The sequence below is a fragment of the Nyctereutes procyonoides genome, unplaced genomic scaffold (assembly GCF_905146905.1).
Source record: "Nyctereutes procyonoides isolate TBG_1078 unplaced genomic scaffold, NYPRO_anot_genome, whole genome shotgun sequence".
In the NCBI taxonomy this organism is placed as follows: domain Eukaryota; kingdom Metazoa; phylum Chordata; class Mammalia; order Carnivora; family Canidae; genus Nyctereutes; species Nyctereutes procyonoides.
In genome coordinates, this window is record NW_026575142.1 from 38,370,338 (window position 1) to 38,389,676 (window position 19,339).

The 19,339-nt window shown below is 53.7% G+C and overlaps 1 protein-coding gene across 2 annotated transcripts in view; it reads right to left on the reverse strand.

Annotated features, from left to right (window-relative positions):
• Positions 1-7,251: 7,251 nt before the first annotated feature.
• Positions 7,252-19,339, reverse strand: part of TENT4A (terminal nucleotidyltransferase 4A) — a 43,625-nt gene continuing 31,537 nt past the window's right edge. Inside the window, exons 7-13 of one of the 2 annotated variants that reach the window (XM_055307915.1) lie at positions 16,999-17,212; positions 14,912-15,038; positions 13,808-13,908; positions 12,997-13,169; positions 12,420-12,578; positions 10,954-11,118; positions 7,252-9,538 (exon numbers count right to left, since the gene is read on the reverse strand). In XM_055307915.1, coding sequence (XP_055163890.1) covers positions 9,347-9,538; positions 10,954-11,118; positions 12,420-12,578; positions 12,997-13,169; positions 13,808-13,908; positions 14,912-15,038; positions 16,999-17,212 — 1,131 coding nt within the window. In that variant the 3' untranslated portion in view covers positions 7,252-9,346. Of the gene's footprint in view, positions 9,542-10,953; positions 11,119-12,419; positions 12,579-12,996; positions 13,170-13,807; positions 13,909-14,911; positions 15,039-16,998; positions 17,213-19,339 lie in introns of both variants that reach the window. The other variant, XM_055307914.1, reaches the window with a different exon arrangement.

A 19,339-nucleotide genomic window follows, 5' to 3' on the forward strand; every position in this document is an offset into this window, starting at 1 on the left:
TGGTGAAATCAGGTCAGAGGGGCCTCAAAAAGCTCCCCGCCCCACTCTGCTCCTGCCGATAAAGTGCCCTAGACAAGCCTCTCTCTTTGTTGAGGATGAGGTTCGGCGCCTGTGTCTCCCTGGTTCCCCCAGTCCCCAACTGACTGGAGGGACTGGTTGTGCCCAGGCTAGACCAACACCTGCTTCCTCCCTCAGGTCTGGCATACTGGTCCCTGCTGGGCCGAAGGAGCCTACGTGGCCAGATCTGCGTGAAAACCCCCTGAACTCTAATGACTTCCCTGGTAGACGGCATCTCACCCGTGTCCTCAACTCCTCACTGAAGGAATGAAGCCCGTCCTGTGGGATTCCAGGAGAGGGGGCTCTTGGCAGCTCACATCTGGTCTCCCCTGGACTTCACACACCTTTTCCCTTTGCTGGTTCTGCTCTGAATCCTTCTGCTGGAATCGATCTTAGCCGTCAGTAGGACTCCTTGCTGCAGCCTGGGGCCCTCTCAGCAGATCACTGCGACGCGATGGGCTTGCGAACCTCACCACGCACCCCACATAATCACCAAGTATCGGGGGACCCACACCAGCAGAGCGGTTGGTGGTCAGGACGTGCCTGTGGGCTTGAGCCCCACACAGGATGTTGTGCTGTGACACTAAGAGACGGGCTGAGCCTCCTGCTGCCGTCCCGAAGGCAGACAGCCCCTGACCCTGCTCAGCCAGAGCCACCTGCCCAAGCACCTACGGAGCAGCCGAGGGTAGCAGCAGGACAAGCTGCCAGAGGCAGAGGGACGCGGAGGGGGACTTGCGCGGGCTGGGAAACGCTGACATCACGAAGCTGGCAGCACACTCACCGCCACCCACCTGGCAGCGTTTTGAAGACCTTGGCCTGATGAGGGGACTTAGGTGAGGAGGCAGGTGAGAACACCACACCTCCATCTACGCTGGACGTCAGCTGCCGCCCTGGTGTCGGGGACCCTTGAGCCCAGTGGAAGCTGCTCCGAGTGAAGACTGCAGGACGGCCAGAGCTTTCGGTTCCTGCCTGGTCAGGACCCTCTCCCTGAGGCTGGCTTTTGGGGCCTCATGGGAGGTGTTGGTGGGGGCTGGGAACTGTTTGGATCTGAGACAGCCAGGAGCCTCCCGGCCCACCCCTCTGCCAACCAGAAGCCCCTTGGGCCGGGCAACAGATCTGAAACGCACTCTTAGTTTGGGACAGGTGAGGCTGAGGTGGACTCCACGGTCACCCACACCTACCACCCATGCGGAGTGCAGGGCACCCAGTCAGGGCCCAGCCTGGGAGCCCCTGCAAGCTGAACCTCCAAGGGCCCCGGCACCCTCGATCACTCAGGGTGACATGTTAGCCACGGTAGGAAGTCTTCCTGGCTCAGGCAAGGGGTCAGGCCATGCTTGCTCCCCCCAACACCTTCCAAAGACTTAGATCCTGGTGTCCGCTTCTGAAATCTCGTCACCTGTTCCCTAATAGGCGATATTCAGGAAAGCCCACTCTCCTGTCTACACAGAACTTCCTCATGCCTGCCCTCCTGGGTCACCCTCCCAACAGCTATGCAGCCCCCGGGAGGCCTGGGTGCCGCCCCCACCTTTGTCGTGAAGTGAAGGAGGGGTGAACGAGGCCGGCAGGGGGGCCGGTGGGGGAACCAGGAGCCCCCTGTGAGTGGTGATGCGGATTGAATCACCAAAAGCTGGGAGAGCTGCCCATTCCTGAGCTGAAATAGCTTTCATGATCATTCAGTTCAAACTGTCAGATACACAAAAAACTGGATTCTGGGGACAAGGTGGGTTTCTGAGAAAAAGCAGGAATTTCCCAGATGCCTCGGGAACCTCAGGGACCTCGGGGCACGTCCACCTGCTGAGCTGTGCGTGGCCTTCCGTCTTGGCCTGTCCCCTCCCGCTGGAGGGGAGGGCAGGTCGGGAGGTCCAGGGGCATCCACGGGGGGGGGGGGGACCAGAGGAGCTCACCCCCCGGGGCACCCCACCCCTCAGGGCTGACGCAGGCAGAGGGAGGTGGCCGTGACCGGAAGGAAGAGCAGAGTCAGGCTGTGAAGTGAGTTGTGGTGTTTGTCCTCACACAAGGAGGAATATTTCTTCTGCATCTAAGCAGGTTCCCAGTGTCTACGTGTGGAGTGTTCTCGTAAGGGGGCCCTAAACCTAACGGTCAGGTTCCCGGCCGTCGGGACCCACGGCTGGCCAGCGCACGCCTGCGGCCACAGACTGAGAGGGAGTGGCCCGTCCTGTCCCCAGGGTGTGGCAGCCACTCCACCCCTCCTCCCAGGCCCGTGCGGCCTTGCTGCGGGAGGAGTGGGCTCGGCCTCAGTGCCCTGGTCACCGGCCAACCTCTCCCTGAGGCCCGCGTGGCACCCGGCTGTGGTCGTGCAGCTCCTGGGGGTCGCTGCCACGAGGCCTGCCCTGGACTTGGGCCCAAGGCAGCTGGACAAAGAGCCGGGGGGCGGGGCTGGGGGGCAGCAGCTGTGACCCAGGATCCAGACACCCGGGCAGGAGAGGTATGCGGGGCAGCTGGCGCTGTGCCAAGTGCTTTCGTGCAGAGGTTCCCATGCGGGCTCCCTGCCCTGGCCCTGATGCAGGCCGCAATGCCCTGTCCCCAGGCGTCCCCAGGTGGAAGGGCTGAGACACAGAGTCCCTCCCTGGCCCCGGGGGGCTCACAGGGCTACTGGGGAGGGCAACGGATCAGGACCGTCCTCAGCCCTGTACGCAGCTCCTGCTCTGCTTCCCACCCTCCAACACCCCCAGAGTCCCCCAGAAGCCACGGCTTGGGGGTCGGTGTGCAGGTCCCCTCTCAGCACGCTGGGGACTGGGGACAAGGGTGACAAGAAGGACAATCCCCTGCCCTGGGTTGAGAGCAGCTACAGGTGCTGCACCGAGCGAGCGGGAGCCTGGCACCCCCTGCAGCGGTGGCAAGAGTGGCCCAGCCCCCACCGCTCCCACATCCAAAGTCTCCAGCTCCACCCCGTTGCCACTGTTAGGGTTCCACGGATCTTTCCTTTGTCCAGCAGGAGAAACAAGTGGCAGCCTTATTTCCCGGTCCTTCTTTTTAACCAGAGCACACGGTTTCAACTATTAACTTAATCACAGGCTACCTGGGGGGCCACCCACCCCCTCCGGGGACCCTCCAGCCCGGGGCTGATGTGCAGGTGTGCGAGCTCTGCGGAGCAAGGGAAGGGGCGGTGGGGACGGGGAAGAGGTTCGCAGGGCTGAGGAACCCAGTGGTGAGGCAGGAGCGCCCCCTCTCTTCCCTGCGCTGAGCCGCTCCCACAGTCAGAACTTCCCTCTGGAAGGGCCCAGGGGCACCAGCTGCAGGACCCCAGTGGGAGGGCACTGCCCCTCCCCAGGCAGGCAGCAGCAGGGAGGGAGGTGAGTCCGCCTGCGGGGTAGGGGATGGATTCGTCAGTAGATGCGCCCCATCCAGGGGCAGGACACAGGACACCAGGGAGCCAGGATAACGCCAAACAACAAAACAAAATGTTGGCAATGATGGGGCTTTGCTGTGGCTTCAGCCTTCCCCCTTCCTGGGCTGACAGCTGGCAGGCTCACGATCACAGCACCACACACAACCCTCAGCCACAGCCTGCAAGGAGGACTTGATATTTAAAAAGTCTGGTACGTATCCAGGTCCCAAGTTTCCTACAGAAAAAAAGACACCTTGAGTCTTAACCGATTTGCGGCTGTTCCTCTGAACGTGAAAACATGTTTTTCCTTCACTCAATTTCTGCTGTTTGTTGCAGACTTTCTGTGACACGTGGTAGCAGGACAGGGGAAGGGGTCCAGCACGGAGCTGACCCGGGAGGAATACCACGCACAGGCACACGTACACACTCCAGAGGGCTCACGATCTGTACGGAGGAAAGACGACCCGCGTGTTTCTGACCATGACAGAGCGGATGTCAGAAATAGCTGATTAACTACTGACCAGTGAGGATTCCAGGACCTGACGTTAGAAGAGAGGAAAACGATCCTCTGGCCCCCTCCAGGTGGCTCTGGGGGGAGAAGGGCCCCACCTGACATGGACGAAGGGGCCAGTCCCAAAAGGGAGGGTGGAAATCGAGGAGGATGGGGTCACCCCCAAGGACGGCCAGCATCACTCTGCTCCACCTGGCACGGCACGCGCAGGTGCAGATCAAACTCGGGCAGGACCCCCTCCCTGCACCAGACCCATCCCTGGGTCCTCTATACTCTACATCCCTGGGTGGCTCAGCGGTTGAGCATCTGCCTGCAGCTCAGAGCATGACCACGGGGTCCTGGGATCAAGTCCCATGTCAGGCTCCTCATAGGGAGCCTGCTTCTCCCTCTGCCTGTGTCTGTCTCTCTCTGTGTGTCTCTCATGAATAAATAAATAAATATTTTTAAAAAATGGCTACAGCATTTTTAAAAAAATAACAAAAAAAAAATAAAACTGCATTGAGCTGAAAATTGAGGACACGGAGAGGGAGGGAGGCCAGCCCAAAACACCCCAACCACTCTTTGTTCTACAAACTCAAGACAGAATTCAGCACCGTTCATGATACCCTGACCACGCAGATGCTTCTCCAAGGGCCAGGCTCTGTGGGCTCTGCCCACCTGAGTTTCTCTCACAGAGCTGCTAGCAGAGGATGCTCCGCTCTGGGCCTTGGTGCATCCCTCTGGAGCTGGGAAGGACACCCGCGCCCTGGTGGTAGTGGTGGTGGTGTGCAAACCACAGCGCTACCCATCTGCCGGGCCCTGACGTCATTAGCTCACATCCTATGAGATGGCCCAGGCCCAGCATGGCCCTAGGATTCCTCACCCTGCATGCTGGGCCGAGCAATTTCTGCTGCCCACTGGGCTGCTCTGTGGGGAGCTGTGAACAGGCTCAATAGTAATGTAAAGTGAAGATTTTCCACCCCAAATGAGCAGCTGTTCTCACACCATCAGAGAACCAGAGGGGGCGTCAGGCTACAGGCCCCCCACCCTCCGCAGTCAGGATGCCCGCTCTCACTCTGGTCCCAGCTTGGGGGCTCCAGGGGTGCCGCAAGCCCGGCCCTGGGGCACCGCTCCCGTCGGGGGGCTGCGGTGTCCTCGCCCAGGCAGGGCTGCCCCCCGGGCTCCGGAGCCCGGCCACCTTTCAGGGTCTCTCACACCTGCCACAGCCACCCAGTCATCACCACGAAGATACTCTGCAAACACAGGCAGGCAGGACCCAAATCTGCCTCGGGTCACACTGTTTCCAAACTGTAAGTGACCCGCCAGAGGGCCTCTGTATGGCCTTCAGCACTGCTGGTGCTTCCGCTGTTCAGAGGGTGTGGATGCTGAGCACGGCGTCTGGAAGAATCCCAGCCAGCCTTACTGATGTGGCCTGGACTGCGCCCCGGGGCCTGGGAAGTCATGGAGGGCCCAGCTGCAGGGCCCAGTGACGCTGGGAGACTAACGGGACGAGCTCAGTCCAAGGGCCCCCGTGACCAGCCGCTCACGAACTGCCCAGCCCCAGGAGCTGCGGAAACAACCCGAAGCCTGTTTCCGAGCCCTTGGTGAGAACCACGGCCGAGAGAACCAGCCCGAGCGCGGGATATTCAGCAGCCGCTTCCTTCCTCCATCAGCTCCCCGTGCTCGTCTAAGTTACCCGAGGACTGGCCCGGCCTCCGCAGGTTGGACGCTCCAAGGACGCACTACACACTCGTCGAGGCCCCAGTGAGGCCATCACAGGGCGACTGAAGCATAAATGTGCACACGTGCACTGGCCTGTCCACACTGGGACGTCACCACTTCCCGCGTGCCCCTGCAGCTTGGCGCCCAGGCCCAGGATCAAGCTGCGAGGACGTCCCCGGGCTGCGGCCAAACCCTCGGATCCCCCGTGGCTGGGGATCACTGCGATCTGCAGGTGACCAACCTGAAGCTGAGCAGCATGGGCGGCGTGAGCGGCGAGCGGCCATGCTGGGCACCTCCCGACAGTCCAGCGGGAACACAGGGACACTGCCGCCCCTCTCGCCTCCCCTGAGCAGATGGGGTGACACTCTGCAGGTAATGCGGTCTCCCCCTCCCTAGGGCTCCAGCTCACAGGTGTGACTTACCTACTCAATGGACTCCTTCTGGAGGCCTGGGGCTCCTGCACGTGGTGCCATTCAGAGGGCTGTGGGCCGCCAGCCACCGGGGTCCGGGCCACTGCCCTCCCACCTGGCCAGCCCATCAGGGGGCCTTGGCAGCCCCAGCCCACCAGGGCCCTCCTGTGGCAGTCGCTGCTCCCCAGGACCACCCGCCAACAGTCCATCCTCCCATAAGTGGCCATGGGGACATAGAAACCCCCTGCTTTCCCGTCCCGGCTCACCTCCCTCCAGCCTCTGCTTCTGCACCTGCTCCCGGCCAACGGGCCTTGTTGCTGTGCCACCACCGTGCCAGCTCCCGTGGGCCACTCAGCCCCAGCTCAAGGCCTTTCCAGTGTCCTACTCATAGACACTCTGTCACTCTGCCTCCAACACTGTTCACAGCACTGACACCTGGCACATTTGTTTCCTGCTCTGTGGGGTCTTCAGCAGCCCTGTCTTTGTGGAAAGGGCCTTGTGTCCTCAGGGCAGCACCTGCTAGGAGCACACCCGACACCCTTGCGGAAGCAGATGAACAAGGGTTGTCCCAGGCTCCGTGGTGGCACATTCCAGCACACACTCTGGGCGGCAGGCATGTCCTCCCATCACTCACTGCTCTGTGAGTTTTTAGATACTTCCTCACAAATTCTAAATATGTTACATTCTAAGCTACTTTTGATTGCTTGGCTGTTTACAATGAGTTAACTCTCAGGGGCGCCTGGGTGGCTGTCGTGAAGCGTCTGCCTTCAGCTCAGGTCATCAACTCAGGGTCCTGGGATCAAGCCCCCGATCAGGCTCCCTGCTCAGCAGGGTGTCCGTGTCTCCCCCACCCACGCTCTCCGTCTCTCAAACAAAAAAAAATGTCTTTGTTATTTTTAAGTGATCTAATTTGATGTAAGCCAGATGTAGAAGGCACGGTTTCCCTGGAGAGTCTCACTGGTGCACAGTATCCCGCAGCTGGCTTCTCAGGAACGGCACGTCGATAGTGTCATGTCAGTGATGTGAGTGACCCCCCGGGCACAGAACGTGAGGGCAAACAAGGAGTGTCAGCTGTGATTCTTCTGTACAAAGCCCGCAACCTCAGCTAGGTCCTGAATTTCCTAAGCCGACCGTAACATTACTTTTCACGACTCTATTTAGAATGTTCAAGAACATTAAATGGTAGAAGCTGCCCTTCCCCTTGAAAGGAAAGCACACACCACCTGGTTTCAAAGTTTATTAAAAATCAAAGAATAGAAAAACTTTACATAAAAATATGTCAATTTTAGCTTCCACATTGTTGTCTACACACAAAAAAAAATCGAAACATGATATCGTTTTGTTCAACCTGTAGTGCGTGACCACAGTGGTAGCCAGGCCAATTCATTCGGTTCACCATGACGGGGATGGAGCATGGCGCCTGTGTCTGTGAATCGAGCTTTAAAATGCACACCCCACGGGACACTCGCCCCGCAGGGGGTTCCTTAATGTAGGGTGAGTCAATATTGCTAATGTGTGGAGATTAGTACAGGCCTACATATCAGTTTTTATAAATATTTCTTTATCAATAGATTCACAATTTAAATATCTTTAAATATTTTTGATAACTTTCAATCAAGAACTGCAGACAACATGTGCTACTCTATTCTGGAATGCCCCTGGAGAACCCGCAGCCGCAGCTCGCAGCTCCCAACGGCGCCAGGGGACCGGTCCCGGGGCGGAGGCCAGCCACGGGCACGTCAGAGGCGTCCTGGCTGGACCTGGCCCTCAGTCCGCACTCCAGAGCTCCCCACTCTGCACATCAACCAGGCGTCATGGTAGTTCAGTCTCTCAACGCGACACTCTCCACTAGTGGACTTCAAAGACCGACCTACCTGTAGTGTTCAGCAGGGCCAGAACCCCCCATTTCAAAAATGGGGAGTCAGATGACCTATGAGATGCAACTCACACCCAGGACAACTGTGGTGCTCCAAAAACTCAGGGTTAGGCAGGATGGATATATTCTTGTTCAAAAAAAGGTAACAAAGACAGTGGTTGTCATGGCGGACTACACTTGCATAGTATTCCTGTACGCCTCTGCGGTCGGGCGCCAGCTGCCCCGGCCCATCCCTGGGCTGTGCTCTCCTGCCATACGGTAAAAATACTCCCCCCGGTGCAATGAACAGCTGAAGTACTTCTCGTAGATTTGCTCTTAACAGAACGAACACATACTGCTATACAGATTCCTCAACGGAATCAACATAATTCCTTTCTCCACATTCCTAAATCTGGGCGCCCTTGTCCGGACGGGTACTCACCGGCCTCGTCCTTACAACAGGCTCTGTGACTGACACGGACTGAGCACTTCAACTTCACATTTTTGTTTTTTGTTTTTTAAGATTTTATAATGCGACAACCCTTCGTCCCCTTAGAAAGTTATACTTCTGGCACTTTAAACGCTGGATTTGTTGTCTACTTTAAAAGAACCGAAAACCAAAACGTGAAAGCTCTGCGGTCAGAGCGAGACAGCAGACAGGCCGGCCGGCAGGGCCGCGGGCAGCTGGTCAGAAGGCCGGGGAGCCGAGCCCCCTGCAAGGAAGCGCCCCCCGCCCGCCCGCCCGCCCCACCCCGCCACGAACTCGGAGGCCTTGTGTCTGACCACAGGAAAAACACAAAAATAAACCCCGAGCCCGTCACTCACGGTGTTGGTAGCGGTGCTCCTCAACCAGCCGACACGATGAACCCAACTTAGAAAATGCGACTCGGGAAAGGATCTAAGCTTGTTTAAAAAACCTCCTCCCTTAAATATAACTTATGTGAAAATATGAATTAAATAAAAATATCTGATATTGCACAAACCATAAGTTTTCAATATTTACATAGAAAAACAGTTCTGAAATCTGAAACAAAACGTGAGGGCAGTGACACAATGGCGACCTCCCAACCCTACCCGATGGGGAAGGAACGAGAACGGGGGCTGATCTCTGTTGCTCTGGCGGACGTGACACGAAAACACCCAAACCGCGAAGGAACCAGACTGGCTGCTGAGAAGCGCCGAGGCCTGCGTCCCATCCCTGCGGTTCCCGGTCCAGACCTGACCGGGCACGGAGGAAGGATCCGGGAAGGCAGAAAACTGCGTCCATGTTTAATAAGGCTTCACAGATGAGCACAAGGAGCTGTTCTTTAAGATGGACGTGACCACCACACAAGGAACATGCAGAGTGATCAGCGGCGGGCGGCCCCCGGGGCCCGGGCCCACGTGCTGGATGCTGGTCTCAGGTCCCGGCGGGGCGCTAGTCTGTGGAAGAGCGGGGGGGCCGGGCGGCACCCTCAGGGCCATTATCTGCTCAGACTGACGGGCAGGCTGTCCCTCGTGTGTGTGTGTTTTTTCCTCCTCCAGCCGGTGCGGTTGTACTGGTGGTGTCCACGGTTGCCCACCGGGGGCCGCACGCCTCCACTGCCAACAGAGCCGTACGTGCCCCCCTGGCTGTGGTTGTGCGAGCCTTTCATGGACAGCTTCATGCCGCTGTGCTGCTAGAGACACAGAGAGGGACAGTGATGCTGGAGGTGGCGCTGGAGACGCTGGTGGGCCCCCCACCACCACCCCGCCCCCACCGCTGGGCAGCGAGCCTCGGTGTCCCTGAGTTACGTCCCTGCCCTCCTCCCTGGAGACAAGGCCCGGCCTGTGGACAGGAACTGTGTACAGAGGCTGCCCAGGGCTCACACAAAGTGGTCCCGTCCCCAATGCAAGTGCAGCATCCACATGACATTTAATGTGAAGGAGCTCAGAGCAAGCCATGCTTACAGGTCATGGAGGCCATCACGCATGACATGGCAAGTACCCTGCCCACTCAGTGACCCACCGAGGTAGAGGCCGTACACCTGGATCAAAGCACACATGCACACATCCGCAGACGTGAGCATCACACTTCTAACTGGTCCTATGAGTCCACAGAACTAAGACAGGCCCTTGTTTTCTTTCCCCCACCTCAGCTCTGATGTTCTGGAAACACCTGCAGGAATTCCAACGTCCAGCAGGCTGGTGCTCGAGCTCCTGTTTGCAAAGTCATCACCTCCCCCTGAGTGTTTCCAGCAGGCCGGCGTGATATGCCTGGCAGGGCACTGAAAACCCCATGGTGACAGGAGGGGTAGATCCGAGGAACGTTCTATTACTTAGCTCCAAATAAGAGTAACAGTAGGACTTAATGACATAGCTTCAAAGAGCCAACCCTTAAGCATTAAAAATTTACTGGCAAAAAACGATCAGATAAATAGCAGAGGAACCGTCTGAAGTACTGGAGGTCAGCGTCCCCGATACCATCAGCACCTGAGGGAAAACATGTGCCCTCAGAACCTGCATGGTCCATCACAGTTCTGGGAAATACTCGGACCCTTCGAGAGCACAGGAAACGAGTAACAACCTGTTTTCCTCCTACAGAACAGCTTCTCCTGTGCAGAATCTGGACTTAGAAAAGCCACAAGGGAGCAGGCAAGTGCATTCGTGGGGACCCCAGGTGCAGGACCCAGCAGCAGGCCTCGCCCCCCCTCTGCCCCACAGCGCCCCAGAAGGGGGAGGGGGTGAAACCCCACGGGCCCGGTGACACTACGCACCGGGTCACACCAGCATTTGTTCCTGATGGTATCATTTGCTTCTTGAAAACCAAGGTAGCTAGCATATAAATTAATTCAATAGATAAATGGGAAAACAAAATATTCTTCACTTTGAACCTTATTTTGAACTTTAGTTTTATGCTAACAAGTTCAATGGAAAAAGAGTGATGCTAAACCGTATGACATTTAAAATAACACTTTTAAACACTATGCACCACAAAGAAAAGCAAAAATGAAGCTAAATGATGAGAAAACAAATTCCATTTCAAAACACATCTCTGCGGAGCCCTGTGCCTGGCAGAGAGTGCGGGGAGCCCAGGCAGGGGGAGGCCTACCTTGTGGTACAGGTGAGGGCTGGAAAGAGGATTGGGGGAGGCGGACGGAATGGCCGGGGAAGACATGTGGTGAACGGCTTTCAACGCTGGAGTCCCTTCAACGCTGACTTGTCTGCAAGGGACGGGGGCCACTCCTAGGGTCGGCGGAGGTATTGTAAACCTGGTCTAGGTACAGAACGACCAGAGACGTCAGTGAGACATCGAGTGGACAGAGGTCAACAGTCCCCACGCCAAGCCCGCCAACGGAGGGCACTGCTTTCAGTTAGTTCGCATTTTACTACAACCCCACAGGATTCTGTTTTGCATCAGAGACATTCTACGTTCTCAAACAGCAATTATAATAGAAAGTAACCAAGTCATAAAGTGTCATTATTCATTGAAGACCAAGCAACAACTCAATAAATCAGTCCTCAGACTAACACTCATCCCTAGATCTCTGGAAAGAACAGAAGTGTGGCCACCACCCCCCTCCCACCCCCTCACCCCCACACCACAACACAGGCCCGTGGAGAGATGCGGGGTAAGGCTGGTAACCCTGCTTCCTCTGCCCCTCGGGTCCTGGACGACGTCTATCTCTGCATCACGGTGCCCACTGGCACACGGGTGCCAGTGTAAATCCCTCTCAGGCCCCCAAGAACCGCACTGCTCACATCTAGGAGACTAACTGTGGCCCCCGCTCTGAGAGCAGTGATACCACAGGAGCAGGGGTCTCCCAGATGGTGCTCCAGGGGGGCTGACCAAGCAGCTGCAGGGCAACAGGGGCTATAGAGCAGGGAGCCTTCCTTACGCTTTACCTAAGACCCCACTGGGGCTGTAGCACACAGGCCCTCTCCTCGGTGGGGGCTTGGCTCCCCCCAGGCACCGCAGCACCAGAAAGAGCCCCCTGGTGTCCCCAGCTCTCAGTGCCCATTTCATCCCGAGCGAGGCACTTCATCTCTTGGTGAGCTTCATGGGAGAGAGCGCCCATGATGCTGTATGGTGGGCGTTTCCTTAGTTACTACACTAGAAAGTCAAGTTTGCAGTTTAGAGATAAAATGAGAAAGTGGGCCTTGAGCCTTGGCTTAAAATATGAGCAATCTTAGCTTTAATCTCACTGGCTGTTAGCAAAGTGACCTATGAGACCAGGGCTCCAGCATTTGATCTTCAACCTGTCCTGGACATGTCACACTGGGGTCAGATGCTCACCCTGGACTTTGTCTAAAGCCCCTTCAGTGCTCGTGAGCTCAGAGACCCTCACTGGGCAGGGAGGACCTCGGGGACACGGTCTTTTACAGAATGACAGGAATTACATGCTACAGGCCCAAAAAAGGACAAGAATGTCCTGCAAGACAGAAATGTACCTTCAAAAGATTTCCAAAGATCTATTTCTAATCCAAAGTATCTGCTACTCCTGGAGCAGCTGTCACAGCTCAGACGTGGCTCCCAGGGGCCCATCTCCAGGAGGGGGGGGCCAGCCAGCCATGTACCTGAGTGTTAGTTGTCATGACCAACGTTCTGGAAGTAGCGGACTGAGGTTTGCCACTCGGCATGGGCAAGGCGGTGGGTAAGCTGGCCAGCAGAGGAGTTGGCGCCTGTAGACTGAACTGGTAAACGTTGGGCGTTGTGCAGGGCGGTGTGTCAGAATCCTGTGAGTGGAAACAATAAGAGGGAGAGCTGTATAGAGGCGCACTGCTTCTCAGTTAGGAAAGCAGTGTCTGCAGTGTGGTCACGAGCACACGGCCATATCTGCTGCTTCAAGTCCTCCCAAAACCCAAGAACGTTCAAGTGACACAGGACAGATCCCTCACTTCAATGTTTCAGCCCCAAACAAGTGTTTACAACAACTATCCAAGGAAGTCTCCCACTGCTGTACGGTGAGCGGCATGGCTGCTCCCAGGCCCCAGGGACGGAGTCCCTGACTGCCAGCTGACACTCGAGGAACAGCAGGGACCCCTCGGTGCAGTCTTGGGGTGCCCCCCGACACACACACAGATGGGAGAGAAATGAGCACGTCAGTAGAGGTTCAACACCCACCATGGATGTTTCCCCAGCACGCACACTCACAATGTCACTTCCAGAAAGCGAAGACACGGAAGAGGCAGAGGAGCCGGACGAGAGCAGCTGGGGGCTGGGCAGAGACAGGGTCAGGCGCTGGCTGTAGGGGGACTCCGGGTCTCGGCGCTGCGGCTGATCCCCATCACATGCACTGATTCGCTCTTTTATCTTGATCCTGTTATCTGTGGGGAAAACAACCTGGCTGAGTCCCTTATCGTAGGACGAATGTGCACACCCCACTGGACAGCCTCCAGCCACAGCTGCCACTGACTGGACATGCTGCTAGCCAGACTGACAAACTGAACTTCTAATTTTACTTAATTTTTAAAATTATATTTGTTTCAGTTATTGGAAAACCTTCAAATGTGCCTAGAACAACCTGGACACAACAACAGTTTTCAACTGTAAATCTTAACAAAATGTAAACCCAGTGCACGTTTCTGTGGAAACTAGGGCAGGATGTGCTGCAAGGACCCGTGGTCTCAAAGGCCCAGCGCCAGAATGGGGGCAAAATCTCTCCAAACTTGTTTATGCTGATTACGTGGTGAAATGTTACTATTTTGAACACTAAATTGAATAAAATACATTAAAATGAATTTCACCTGAGTTTCTCTTCACATTTTTCATGTAATTACTAGAAGAAACATTAAAGTCCATGTGTGGCATGCGTTGTACTCCCACTGGCCTAAATCTCCCAGCTGTAAACTCTTAGAGAAAATGCAGTGTTGCCTTAGTGTGAAGGATTAGCATTGAGGGACAAAGAGACACTACCACATCAAGGTGTCAGAAGGTCAGGGGTAATGACCAGATGGGCACTCACCAAGCTCGGGCGCCGGGGGGGCCCTGCCGCCCCACTTTTCCTTGATCCACCGCCGGTAGTCGATCACTTCCTGAGTCACTTTGATGATTCTTCCTAGAGTACTGCAAAGGGACACAGTGGGGAATCAACGTGCTGCAGAGCTACTACGGAGCCCACAAACCCTTCTGACCAGTTCTTTTGTATTTTTAACAACATATCACTTTGCCAAGTGAAAGAGGAAAAAAGCTAAAATAATTCTATAAAATATAGTTTCTGATGCTTGAGCCCAAATGTGCTCTGAGCTCACAGTGTAGAAGTGGGTTCCCTCCCACACACATCCTTGAACCTACAGCTAGCTACTTCGAAAGACTGTTTCAACCCAGGGCCTGAGCAGGGGAGCATCCCCCGCCCCTGCCCAACACTCTCGAAGGTCTGGCACAGGCACGTGGTGGGTGCCAAGACTCCAAGCACCCAGCACAGGGCCCACCACCCTGCTGGGAAGCACTGCGAGCAAACAGAGGGGTGCCAGGCCTCAGAAGCACCGTGCTGCACTGTGTAGAAGACCACTTCCCACCATCTGATTATTCTTCCTTTCCACTGCCCACCCCCTTCACTCCCTCCCTCCGCCCCCCAATCCCACCACCTCCCAACCACTCTGCAAGTATTTCTCACTACCAATAGAAGGGTACACTGCAAAAGTGTGCTGCGATGCAGTGAGGGATGAATTTGCAGGAGAGGCGGGGTGGGGCCTGTGGACCCACGAGCACTCACTTAGAACGCGACATGTGCACCGTGAGGACGGCCTGAAGAGAAAGCAGCACATTCCAAAGCGTTAAAAGGCCAGAAATCACTTCCCCAATAAAATACCCTGAAGAAACGGTCAACTCCCCAAAGAAGAAATTTTCAGTGCTCAGCCACGGATGAACCAAACATGGCCACCTCAAATGCCCACAAGGCCTCCTTATCAGTAGCTCCACGTCCAGCTAGCACATGCCGGCACATCCTCTAACACACTTCCTGAAGCCCGTGACAGGTAAGTGGTGCCAGCTGCGCAGAGGCTGAGGCCTGGAACTGCCATGCCATGGGGGCTGGGAGCCCAGCACAGCGACCCGGGGCGTGAGTTACCTTTCAGAGTCTCTGTTGGGGTAGGACCTCGCGAGGGGCGACACTGCGTGACTGAGAACAATGTAAGCGTAGTCAAACACCTGCTTCACCTGCATGGCCCCATAGGAACTGCGACCAACATCATTTCCTGAAACAGAAAGGCGGCTGTATGACTCTGCAGATGCCGGGCCCTTTATCCAGATGTTTCTGATCTGCTCACGTAAGCTATCCTGAAGCGGGCTCTCACTGCTGACAGGCTCCCAGACCACATCAGCGGGGCTGCAGCAGGCACCTGGGAAATCTCCTGACGGCCATGGGGCCTGACCTGCAGCCTCAGATCCGGGTCCACCTCCATGAGATGTCATTCACAGAGACAGAGTGACAGTTCTTGAAGTCTGGTGACTCCCGAGGTGGTGAACACACCAGAGAGCCAGGGCGGCGGCCTCTGTGAGACCCAGCCGCGCTGACCGAGCTTGCGCACTGCGGTGGACACCTGGCCAGGGCACCCCGCAGCTCAGTTAGCACTGGGACCTGCGGGAAGCAAGTCCTTTAGGGTAGGACATTCCAGGGCTGACCGCTCCCATTTTAAGGACCAGACAGGTGGCAAATCAGATGAACCCATCACTGAAGTCACCAAGTGGGCCCCAGTCGAGGAACTTAACTTTTTATAACAGCACAGTTTGGAATTTTAACTCACATATACATTCTTCACAATTCAAGTGAGCAGGATTTTTAGGAGCCATTCTAAGCTCTGGAATTTTATCTTTTCTAGATTTGGTAGTATAATCCAGCAATAATGTGGGCTTTCATCTTTCAAGTACATTTAAACAGACAATGAAGACACTGGAAATCCCTCCAACTTCACTGATCGAACACAGACAAACAGATGTGAAAACATGTTCCTCTGCTGCCAGGAAAAGCCCTTCTGAAGAAGCATGGCCGAAGTCCTGTCATTTATCAACAACAGAACAGTCAGGAGGTTTCCTGTCACAAGATTTTTAAGAAGTGAATTTCACATTCCAGCAGCCATGAAACAAAACAAATCACTAAATTTGAGGACATTAAAATATACATATAGGAACTGAACAGTGAAAAATAGCAAATACAGATGTAAGGGACAAACTGGGGAGAAAATGTACAGCATGACAAGGAGGCTTCCCTAACACACGCAGGATCTCACAAAGTCACTAGGAAACAGTCAGCAGACAGATGGACAGAGCATGTGAACTCACACAACAGAAATACAAGGGCAGTGTACCTGGAGCGGACATTCTCCACCACCTTTTCTGTCACCTGTCCGTCACTGACTTTATCACCAACAGTAAGAACAGTGTCTCACCTAATAGATGCTCAATAAACATTTGTGGAATGGATAAATAAAAATTTGCTTCACCTCACTCATCATTTAAGAAATGTAAACTAAACGAACATGTATGTTGCACAGCTCTATCAGATCGGCAAAGACTAAAAAGACTGTCCCTAAAGGAAGGGGAACAAGCACCCCTCACTAAGCTGATGGGACTAACACCGGGGAGACCACAGACCACCTTGAGACAGTCAATGCAGCAATCCTCACAATGGAACATGCCTTACACACAGGGAAGGGGGCTAGGATTTGTGGTTAATTGAAAACACAAGCCGAAAAACCGTATTACGTGATCCACTTAATAAAGATTGCAATAAAAATATTAATATCCTTGTAGAGAAGAACTGGAGAAATACACATCCGGGGAATGCAAGGGGATTATGACACACTTTGCTTTTCTATGTGACATACTTCTCAGAAGTGAATGGTTTATGATGAATATGTGACAAATACTTTCCCAATCAGAAAAAAAAATAAGCTCTTTTCCTTAATTTTCATTTTCTACATTTTTCTGGTTAATTATGAGATGTAAACAAAATTCCAACTTTATAAGAAATCAATTAGGAGCATTAAAGAAAGACTTCTGAAGGTATCCCCATTAACTGTAAGGACTGTGGGACCCCACATCATGAGAGATGAGCCACCCTTGGCTGCAGGGATAGTAGGTACCCACCCCCTTCCTTGCACCCTGCGCCGGCCACGTTCCCTGGCTCACAGCAAGTGAGGAGCAAGGCGCCCTTACCAGGCAGCAGAGGGTCCTCAATGCACAGCATCGATGGTCTGTATCCACTGGTCATGGCTTTCATGATCTCTTCTTTGGCGATATAGGCACCTCCTTCTTTTATTCTAATACCAGTTTTCAAGTAATTAAAATTTCTTCCGTAGAGTTCAAAAAATTCTACAAGAAGCATTCCAAGGTTTTCATCAGCTCTCCGGGCATCAATTCTTGGATGCAACTGTAAAAGCGACAGATCCACAATTTGGATTCAAGTCATTTTCTAAAGAAGACCGCATGCAGTCTGCTACCTAGTGGTCTCTCCAAGGACAGGCTATCTGTGGCACCTGCTTAGTCACCAGCTCTGTGAGGACACTACAGACAAAATAGCCTGGAGTGTCTTTGTTGATGTAGTGTTCAAAAAAAAATAAAACCTTCTAATCTGAATTTTTTATTATACTTTAATTCTCCAAAATTAATAATCCCTTGAGGGTCTTCCTACTAACACAGACATCTGAGTAACCACAAGTTACCAAAAATTGATCCATAAGCAGACCACGTTCTCCGCAATGTAAAGTCATCTAGATGGTAAATGGTGAGAGTCTAACCTTAATCCCATTATTGCAAAAGACAACCCATAGAGGGCAGTGTTAGACTGAACAGTGTCATAGTGTGACAAACAGCGTGTGGAAAGGTTAATTTTAACTGTGTACAGGTGATTAGTATTGTGTCATAATATTTACACCAAATTTACATCCCTGCTTGTCACATAGATTAGCGCCAGCCTCCCATTTGGTGCCACGGTTTCTTTAAGCAGGTAACGGACTTGTTTTGAACCTAAGCTGCTGTCTATGGATCTGTTTCCAACCCAAGAGGCCCACCAGCAGACCTGCCCATTACAACAGCCACAGGCCATAGGCGAGTGTTTACTTTTCAATTAATTAAAGCAAATTACTTAAAAACTGCATTTACTAGCCACATGGCAAGTGCTCAGTAAGCACGTGTGGATCGTGGCCGCCCTGTTGGCCACGCAGGAACTTCTACTGGACAGTGCAGGTGTGGATCCTGACAGTCATGTCCAGGGGAAAGCACAGTTCCTGACGGAAGCATAAAGCCTGAAAACATACAACTCCCTGAGGAGAAGCATCTCCTGACGCTTACTATAAGTACTTTAGGGTTCCCAAGAACTTCAGCTTCTGAGGATCTGCATGTGCCAGAGGCTCAAGGGCAGCATTCTGAGTTTTGCCTTACCTTACTCCCTTCCTGCCAGCCTTCTAGCCAGTGAGAGCTGCCAGCACAAGGCTGGGCTCTCTTACCTTAGTTAGCCAAGAAAGGCACAGCTCGGAGGCAGGATGGACAAGGGGCATGGAGAGGTCAGCGGCCAGCCCAGCCATGCTACGTGTGGCCTTCTGTGGGGTCAGAGGACTGCTGCCAGAACCCCAGGGGTGAGGGGCCAGGAGGCACTGAGCCCGGGGCCTGGCGCCACAGGAACAAGCAGCAGACATGATAGCAAGGCTACTAAAACAGTTCCAATCAGGAAAACATGAGGAAAGAGCAGGTTGTATTTTAGTTCAAAATAATGTCCAAAAACTAGGGGAGAATGGCACCAAGATAACTTCACAGAGGAAAACGTGGAAGGCAAAGCAATGTGATTAAACCATAAGAAACTGTAAGAAAACAGGTGTGGGGTTCCATTTTCACTATTCTTCGAGATTCTGTGGCAAAAACGGGCCATGGAAGTCAAAATAATGAAAGATGGCGAAACCACTACTTCCATCAGCCGTTATCAATGGTGAGGAAATAGGCCAAATTCTAAACCCTAAGCATAATCAAAATACAAAATTAATGATACACACCTGGAAGAACAGCTAGAGTATACGGGGAAGACTGTGTGAAAAACAAAGCTTGAATTTCTTCATTCAAGAAAATATAAATGGGGTAGTTATTGTTTCCGTTCACTTAGAAACTACTTAATATATTAAAATATGTAAGTATGGTTCATCAACACCACAGCATTTAACACATACAGGCAAGTTTTCTATTGACAGCTGTTCTTTTTTTTTATTTTTTATTTATTTATGATAGTCACACAGAGAGAGTGAGAGAGGCAGAGACACAGGCAGAGGGAGAAGCAGGCTCCATGCAGGGAGCCCAACATGGGATTCGATCCCGGGTCTCCAGGATCACGCTCTGGGCCAAAGGCAGGCGCCAAACCGCTGCGCCACCCAGGGATGCCCTTGACAGCTGTTCTAAGCTACTCAACAAAGTAAGGGCAATATAAAATTTAAGACAAAATATTTATTTGTCAATCTGAGAAGAAAGGCTCTCTCTTTAGCAATTTGTATTTTTTGTCATATATAGTATCCAA